General features: G+C 35.0%; 1 protein-coding gene across 1 annotated transcript in view; it reads left to right on the forward strand.

Annotated features, from left to right (window-relative positions):
- The window catches only part of LOC137659944 (protein FAM200C-like), a 657-nt gene extending 378 nt beyond the window's left edge, over positions 1-279 (forward strand). The window contains exon 1 of the mRNA XM_068394700.1: positions 1-279. This exon is cut by the window's left edge and continues 378 nt beyond it. Within this exon, the coding sequence (XP_068250801.1) occupies positions 1-279 (279 nt within the window).
- Positions 280-10,000: the final 9,721 nt, after the last annotated feature.

Raw genomic sequence — 10,000 nt, forward strand, 5'->3', positions numbered from 1 at the left:
TCAGGCTTCGTTACGAAGGTGAAAGAAAAGGCTCCATCGGTAATTTCTACACACTGCTTCATACATTGCCAGGCTTTGGCAGCAAAAACACTACCCTCGAAACTCCAGAAACATCTCAACATCATGATCAAGATTGTGAACCACATAAAGCATAGTGCTCTAAACACACGACTGTTTATGAAGTTGTGTCAAGATTTGGAAACAGAGCATGAGACACTGCTTTTCCACACTAATATGCGCTGGCTGTCAAAGGGTAACATGTTGGCGACGGTTGTATGAGCTTCGAGAAGAGGTAGCACTGTTTTTAGAAATTGAACGAAATGAGTACCTTGCCACCTTTAATTCAGAGGAGGTAGGCTTGTCCTTGGCATACCTTGCTGATATTTTTGAAACTTTAAATGTATTGAACCGACAGTTGCAAGGAAAATATACAACTATGATTGCTCACTCCGATGCAATTTGAACATTTATTGGCAGGCTGCAGCTGTGGAAGCATCACATCCAGAAGAAGAACTCATCATCCTTTCCTCGTCTGAATGAAATCTTGAATGAGAAGAGCTTCAGTGACAGCCATAAAACCGGGTTCGAATATCACCTTCAACGACAGGAAAATGAGTTTCAACGTTATTTCCCTAACATCGGTGAGAGGAGTTTTGTATTCAGTCTTGCCAGGAACCCCTTTTCCCTGGAAGTTGATGATGTTCCAGAAGATTGACAAGAGCAGTTCCCAGAACTAAAGTTTAATTCTGTGGCAAAAGAAGCTTTTACCTCTCTTGGTATAGAAAATTTTGGATAAAATATCTTTCAGTTTACCAGAAAATCAGTCAGCGAATCCTACGAGTGATTGTCCCCTTTTCTTCTACTTACCTTTGTGAAGCAGGGTTCTCAGCATTAGTTGAAATCAAAACGTAGATAAGAAATACGCTTGATGTGGCAAGTGATCTCCGATGTGTATTGAGCCAAACGCCACCAAATATTCCCGAGTAGTTGCTCAAAAGAGCCAGTATCACCCATCCCACTGATGAGTAGCACTAAGTCAAAAAGGCCACTGGCTATAATCCACTTTTTCTATAACATTACAAGTAGTTGAAATAGTAACAATGAAAATGAAAATGTAGTAATTATGATGTTTTTTGTTTTACAATACTACATAAATATGGACAAATTAATCACTAAGGAGGATGTGTAATATTTTTTGATGTGGTCATGATCCATGAATGATTGTAGAAAGAGTAAAAATTATGTTTATTTTTGCAGTAATTAGAATTTTTTTCTAGTATTTTCTATCAATGTAATGACTGTAATCTGTAAAATGCTAAAACAGTTTGAAAAAAGATTAAGATAAAGTTTTGTTTCATCATAATATATTTATTTTACCCATTTTCTATTAACAATATTTATTTTATTGAAATAGAGTACAGTGCATTCTTATAAAAAATCAATAGCAATGAAATAAAAATCTATCATACATCCATATACTCACATAGCCAATCAAGTATATCAGCATACAAAACGCAACATATTCTTTATAAAAACAATAGATACATACGTATGGTACTTTCTAGTTTGGCAAAAATTTCAAGGGTGGGGAGGGGGGGGGGGGATGGGATATATGCTTCATGCAGAAGGGGAGTGCAAGGACAAAAAGTTTAAGAACCACTGCTCTAGTCTATGTGATCAATCAACTTCTTGCTCACATGGATTTTCGCATTTTCCTAGCGGGCAAATATTATCACAAATTATAATGACATATCACAGAATCCCAAACCAAACTTACCTTATTACCATAGAGAGCAGAATAGTCTACAAAATAGATTCCGAAGTGACGTAAAAAATCTAGTTAACGTCCTAAATGATAATGGGAGTCCTTTCTATTTATTAAGAGAATTACGCATGAATGTTCTCAAGAACTATTACCAAAATATGATGTGAAGTCTTCAAGAAGTACTACCAAAATTGGACGTGAATTGTGCACTGAATTTTAAAGACAAGGTATCTTGCCCCCTGGAATGCAGTGACAAACTATTTCTTGCACTCAAAAAGGAACTTTCAGGCAGAATATCTAAGAGCAGTCCCTGAAGCACACCTCCGCCTTAGTAACTCACTTAATTTTCTCTTTGCAATCATGACCAGATGCATGTTTTCATTAGTTTCATTGCATGAAAAAAAGAAATGCCCCCGTCATTAGATAATGCGGATCATTCAAGAAGTGGAACAAAGTCTGATCTGTTAAAGTGCTATGATAAGACCTTTTAAAAAGCCAACAACAGACGTTACAGTAAGTCTTTTATATTCAAAGAGTAGTTGATTTTATACAAAACACTCAGTCAATCACCACAATTGGGGAACATGAAGAAAATGATTAGTACCAATCTCAAAAAAAAAAAAAATAAATAAATAATGAAAACTTATACATGTGAGGCGTGTTACTTTCCTAGAAGCCTTTATCTAGGAACTGCTACCTCCTGACCTTTTTAGGTGAGGATGGACATTTTTTTTCTTTTCTTACTATGCTGGGAAAGTAACACATGCTTATTCCTTCAACACCGTATATGTAAAAAGTCGTGCACAGGTAACTGTAAATGTAGGAAAACAATCTCACATTGCACGTCTTTATGTCAATGCTATTGTGCTTGCAGCAATAATGGTGATCTTAAATAATGTCCTCATTGTTTCAATTGTTATTGTATATAAACAGTAATTTATGAAAAGCTTTTTATACATTTGTATATAACATGAAGGTGCTCAGGGATAGGCTATCTTTCGTTTTTAATATATATATATATATATATATATATATATATATATATATATATATATATATATATATATATATATATATATATTATATATATATTAGTGTGCTACTGTTGTTAACACACATTGAGTATGTTAGTTGGGATGTTACATCTTCAAGTAAAGTCAATCAAGTTAACTTTAAAATGGTTTATTCTCTAAAAACAACAGTGTTAACATCTCCATCACAGGAGTATAGCTGGTTTGGTCGGATGACCATTCCATATGATGTATTGATAAGAACTGGCTAAAATATTGATATCACAGATATCATATAGTCAGTTATCTCAGCACTTCAACACAGAATGTAAACTAAACATTAGTATAGGAAGACACCTGCATCCGGTGGCGACACAACTCTTTCTCACGGTTCGTATTTGTGTTTATTCTTCATAAAAATGTTACATGGCTGAGATCTGGTATTCGCATCCTGTTATGATCTGTCTGACTACAGCACTTCTCACACTAGCTTCTACTTCACAATGACCTATTACGTCATGTGTTTTAAACATGTAATATATGATTATTACATCAGCTCGGCCATCTATCGCAGTTTAAAAAAAAAAAAAAATCAACAACACGTCAAAATATGTTTACTAGCAGTGTGACTGGATATATGTATTATTCTTTGTTTAACTTTAGCCATAAGCAAATGAGGATGCATGTTCAAATAAGCACATTAAAAAAAATAGTAACAATAATGCATAAGAACAGATATTACCAAAGCAAAGAAAAAATGCATGATAAATACAGATCACATATATGGTAAATTGCTAGCAAATGATTATATAGTACCAAAAAATATACTCATATACATATGATTTGGTAACTTTGTTAAAGAATAATTGTTACCTTTGTCAGAAATATAGATTATTACAATACGGTAATTAATAAAAATATTTGTTACCTTGGTAAAGATACAATTTTAGTGCACAAACACGAATTCCTGGTACGTACACGTACCACGGTTTTGTACACACACACACACTTATATATATATATATATATATATATATATATATATATATATATATATATATATATATATATATATATATATATATATATATATATAGGGCTTATATATTTTATTAGATGCCCCTAGATTCTGTTTTTTTTTTTTAACATTCCGGCTTATATATTTTATTAGATGCCGAAAAAAATTATTCATTTTTTAAATGTTTTTTAAAATGTTTTTTAAAAATGCAAATGTTCTATAGTCTCTTCAATTACATATTACTAGCGTACTAACTGCTTTTTGTACACAACACTTTTCCAAGACAATTTTACTCCTTTGAGCGAATGAAGTGGCCACTTTCAAACGGCTTTAAATTGAATTAAATAAGGAGTTTTGTCTGGACATGGCAAAACGTTCTGTTTGAGCTGCAAACTATTGTTCCTTAACCTACGCCAAACAAAGATGTTAACGGCGATAAATCTCATCACTGTCACAACTGTTCCTGCTAGTAGTATGGGGGGAAGAAATTCTTTATAAGTCGGTGACGGGTGGTCCATCTCGGTCAATTTCATCAACCGCTTGGCTACCTGTTTGTTGTATGGGAGAGGTAATGATGGAACCGTTGTTGACCACGTGAAGTCCGCGAAGTAGGCTCGTTTTCTGATGATGGTCTTCATTCCTTTCACCATGGAATTATGGGATGTCCCGATACAACCATCTGCTACAACGAAGATTTAGGAATAGGACGTGGATCCGTCCGGGCATGATACATTGAAGCCCGCCTTGTCGTATCGTATCCACGAGCCGTTGTTCAGTCTGCAATTGAACTCATTATTGTCAAAGGGATAAAGCTTATACAGATAATTTTCACTTGTATGGGAGAGAGCACCGTCTAGCACTATACCTAACTCGCATGAATCCATTAAGTTTTTATGGAATTCAAATGAGTCAGCTGTACATATTTTCCTATCCATTGCATCTGAACAGTGAGTTAATTGATTTATGTCTTTAATGACCGTATATGTTTCCTTGTCTGGGGAAATCAATACGTGTCCTGTCAAACTGGATATTACTGGATTTGAGTGATTCGTCATGAAAGTCGGAAATGGTGATATCCTGTAAGATTGCCAGGCATCAGAAGAATCAAAGGGAATTGTAATCATAATCCTGTTATTTTCAACGCTTACTGTAATTAGGCTGTAATAGAATTCTAACCTACGTGCATCTAACAAAGGAACATAGCCTAGTTTCTCCAGTCCGTTCTCCACAATTAACTTTAAGTATTTTATTGGCAACAAATGGGGTGACAGTACACCTTTAGTCGCTAACGTGATAGCTTCCATATAATCTTTTGATTTCTCAATGAAATGTGCAATTCTGTTATGTATGGGATCTATTTTTGAATCATAATACGTTAACGTTGCCAACAAATCCTGGACTTCCATAATCTGATTGATATTACTTGAATGTTCATTTACTGAACTCATAATTTGATTGATTGAAGCTAACTGATTCCTTAGTTCTGACATAATCAATTCATCTTCATGAGTCAAGAACTCAATTTTCTTATTTTGATTACTAATCTTAAGACGATTGGAAATTCCTAAACCTAAAATTGCAATAGACCCAAAGATGTTTAGTGCAGCAAAAATAAACGGGTTATGTTTCTCAATATTTTCGTGTCCTACAGTCCACATCAAAAGGTCACAAGCCAAAGATTCTGTCTCGTAAGTCTTATTTTGCAAGTCATCAGATAGCATCTCCGCAAGTTTTAGTGTCGATCCAAGCGAACTCTCTGCATTCAAAGGAAAATGTCTTCTATGCAATTCATCTAATGAGACAGCAAACCTTGAAATGGCGCTTTTAAAGCTAGTGGCGTCATTCTCTGGGAGAAAAATTGCTTGCATTCGCACTTCTACAACTACGTTACTTGATGTAATAAAAACGTCTTCTTGTCTTTCAACTATAGTGCCATATCTAAAATTTATACTTTTAGTTTTAGAGCTCATCCCACACGAGAAAAATGTCTGAGCGAACAATATCACTCCCAACAACAAAAAATTCATCTTGGAAACCTGTAACTAGAAAAATATATGTAATTACTCCTGTATTAAAAAGAAAACTTTTAACATACAAATAAAAATCTTTCCTTCACTTCTTTCCCTCTTATTTTAATTTCTTAGGTGAGCCAATGGTACGATTCTCTCATCAGTGGGTTGGGATACGTTTTGAACTCTAAACCTATTGGCCGTTAATGTTTCCAAAATGTTAAATGGGCCTTCAAACTTAGGTGTTAATTTATAATTGAGTCCTTTACGTACATTTACCTGTATGTATACATTATCACCCACGGTATATGTTTTAGTTGGCTTTGCTATTTTATCATGATTCCTTTTCATTATGATTTGTGATTCTTCTAAATTCTTTCGAAGGATATCAAAACGACTTTTGCTTGCATTTATACATTCTTTTAAAGGATTTGATAGATTAGTTGTTGGCGTTAATACATGGAAAGGCGTTCTAACTGGGGTACCATACAATGCTTCATGCGGTGACATTTTAATTGATATATGATATGAATGATTCAGAGTACTCAGTACCGCAGGTATTGCAATGTCCCAGTTGGGGTCTGATCCCCCTAGTGTTACTCTTAATATATTTAAAACCTTCCTATTTGCTCTTTCCACTAGCCCATTCGACTCTGGGTGATATATCATGGTATTTATTTTCTTTATGCTAAGGAATTCACACAATGAGGTAAAAAAGTGATTATTAAATTCTCCACCCGAGTCTGAAATTATCATGTGTGGAATTCCATGTTTACAAATGTAACACTCTTAAAACTTCCTAGCGCATTCAATCGCAGTTTTAGTTTTAAGCGCTATTAGTTCTGTATATCGAGTTAAAGCATCTACAATTACTAAGAGGTGCTTATTTCCTCTGTCTGACTCGTAAAATCCTGTTAACAAATCTAAATGTATTCTTTCAAAGGGTTGATTGGGCACGGGATAAGCCCCTAGGCTGACAGGTGTTTTCGTATGCCCTTTGTTTTCCTGACATGTGCGACAATTAGCTATGTGTTTTTTTTATATCTGTAAGCATCGTATGCCAATAATACAATGATTTGGCTCTCTGTGACATTAATGAGAACCGCGGGTGTCCATGCAATGGATTTGCTTGCAATCAATTCAGGACAGTGGAAATAAGTGAGATTGGTACTACTACCTGGTCGTTAGTTACATGTGGTGTATTGTGGGTTTTCCTTGTCACGGTCCTACACAGAATATTATCTTTGATTATATAATTCTGCTGCTTATACTTTATATATCCCTTTTCCTTATGATTGCCTTTCAAAGCATTTATAATTGTTTCTAATTTCTGATCTTTTCTTTGCTCAGTCTGTAATAATTCAGCGCTCCAGCCCAAATTTTCTTGTTCAGATATCGTTTTAACAATAGGCATGGATGTTGATATATCTATTAATTAAGCTAAAGGCTCTGTACAAGATGACACGGGGTTGCGTGATAATGCATCAGCAATGATATTTGCTTTCCCAGGTAAACACCCGACTCTCGCGCCAAAGTCTTGAATGATCAAATGCCACTGAGTTCGTTTGGGGCTGTGGTTGAAGCCTTTAAAGAATTCGGTTAGTGGTTTATGATCAGTAAGAACCTTAACGGGATAACCGTATATTATGAACTTAAAATGCACTAGTGAATTAACAATAGCTAGCCCTTCCTTGTCTATTACTGCATACTTACTTTCGGAAGTTCTCAGTTTTCGAGAATAAAAAGGAAATCTTAAGATAGGAGAACTACACAGTTCATCTTTCAAGGTATTAAACGCCTGTTGATGCTGCTCAGACCATATAAAATCTACGCCCTTCTTCGTAAGATCAGTTAATGGAGCAGCTATTATTGAATAATTGCGTATAAAACGCCTGTAATATCCACTACAACCCAGAAATTGCTGTATTCCCTTGACATTAGTAGGTATGGGAAAGTTACGGATAGCAGACACCTTATCATGGACTACTTTAAGACCTTGGCTTGACACCATAAAACCCAAATATATCAATTCTGTTTTGAAAAATTCACACTTACTAATCTTTACCCTTAAGTTATGTTGTCTTAGTCTCTGTAGTACTAGTTCTAATTTACGTAGATGTTCTTCTAAGGTGTTGGAAATGATTACAAGGTCGTCCATATAGGCATGCAATATATCCCTAGCAAGTCTCCAAACACTATGTTAATCATTCTTGTAAATGTTATGGGAGCACAACGTAAACCAAAAGTTTATCCGTAAAAATCCATAATGTCCCCTGGCTGTGCTGAAGGCTGTGTATGGGATACTATTTTCTTCTAATGATTTCTGGTGAAAGCCTTTAAGTAAGTCCAAACTGATAAAATATTTATTCTGACCTAACAACGACAAAATATTGTCAGTACATGGCACTGGGAATCGATCAGGGATCGTCTCCTCGTTTAGACGACGAAAGTCTACGCAGATACGCCATGTTCGATCTTTTTTCGGTACAACTATTAATGGAAAATTATAAGGGCTGTTCGATTTCCTAATGACTCCTTCTTCTAGCATTTTACCTACTTCATCATTTATTTCATCCTGGAATTTCATTGGGAGTCTGTACGAGGGTACATAGATAATTTTCTGGCTGTCCTCTAACCTTATTTGATGCTCGATCACATCTGTTTTCCTAAGGATCCATCCGTAGCGGAAAAAACATCATGATATTCAGTTAAAAGTCCAAAAATTTTCTGCTGAATTTCTTCGTCTTGAATGTCTTTATTGATTTTATTTTTAATAGATTGCAAAAGGGATTCCTCCGCAACTGATTGAGCGTGATTGATTTCAGCAACGGTAAAAATACGATGTTTATGAACTTCTACATCCAAGATATGTTGATTTTTGTGAATTGCTAAAGTGGTATTTAAATGATTACAGACTTCAATATTACATTATTGATGTGAGCCTACTGTATAAATAGCTTGTGTGACAGACAATCCGTTAGTTTTCAAAGTGTTGGAAAGGATTAATATTTCAGATCCCGGTAATATTTTATATACTTGCACTATTAGATTCGAAGGTACGTTTGGCTCGATAGATTGCGTGCAAGATGATATTACGGGTGAACGAGAATTCTGCTGGGTCGCGTATATTATTTCTTTATTAGTGAGACAAGTTATTGGTTCTTCAAAGTACGTTATGGTTACATTAGTCGTCTCCTTTTTATCCAAAACTGATTTTAAGGTATTAGAAGACTTATAGAATTTTCCTTTGATATACATGCCGTGCTTGGCAGGGGCTAAGATAATGTTTTGATTGCCCATAGATGGGTATCCTATAATTACAGCTGGTTACATATCAATGTTTTGTAAAACAAGAAATGTATCTGCAAACGTGCGCTTACCGACCTTGAACTGAACATGAGTTATGCCTATTACATTTAATTCATTATTTCCTATACCCGAGAGTCTCACTCCAGATTTTTCTATCGGAAAGTTTGAAAACAACAAATGATGTGTCCTCAAATCCATGATATTACGTGGACTACCAGAGTAAAAAAATAACGTAAAGGATTTGTGTTCTAAATTTACAGCATATAATGTTGGTCGTAACTCATTTTGGCTTATTATTGTATGAATTCGTTGCAAATCTACGGGAGCATGCACTGATTTACTTAATTCGGCCGTGTGTTTCATAGGAAAATCTATTGCCTCACAATGATCTGATAAAACATTAAATTGATTATTCAATACTACTGATGTTGACATGAATGACCTTGACCCAACATCACTCTCTTCCCCACTGGAGTTAATTATGTGGTATTTGCTTTGCTCTGCACATTCTGAAAATTAGTCTGACCTTGCGAGGTCTGGTTTGACGACCCAGGCTCAGCGTTATTCAAAGAACTGTTTGTTTGTTTGGGATTCTGAACTACATTGACATTTGGCTGTTTCTTCTTATTGAAATGAGGATTTCTCTTTTTATTTCCATATGGAACTGACTGTAGAATTGACTGTGTATTTCTAGGATTCTGTTGTGTCTTATGCGAGTAGCACTGACTATATGAGTGAGTCAAACTATTATGTATCGAACAGAATTTCGTTCTGCAGTCCGCGATCAAGTGACCTTGACGTTTGCAATTATAACACGTCATTCCCGCAACTTGACTATTATTAACTACATTTACTTGTTGTGCCTTTGTTTCATTTTTTGCAAAAACTT

This window comes from Palaemon carinicauda, chromosome 20 (genome assembly GCF_036898095.1).
Source record: "Palaemon carinicauda isolate YSFRI2023 chromosome 20, ASM3689809v2, whole genome shotgun sequence".
Lineage (NCBI taxonomy): Eukaryota > Metazoa > Arthropoda > Malacostraca > Decapoda > Palaemonidae > Palaemon > Palaemon carinicauda.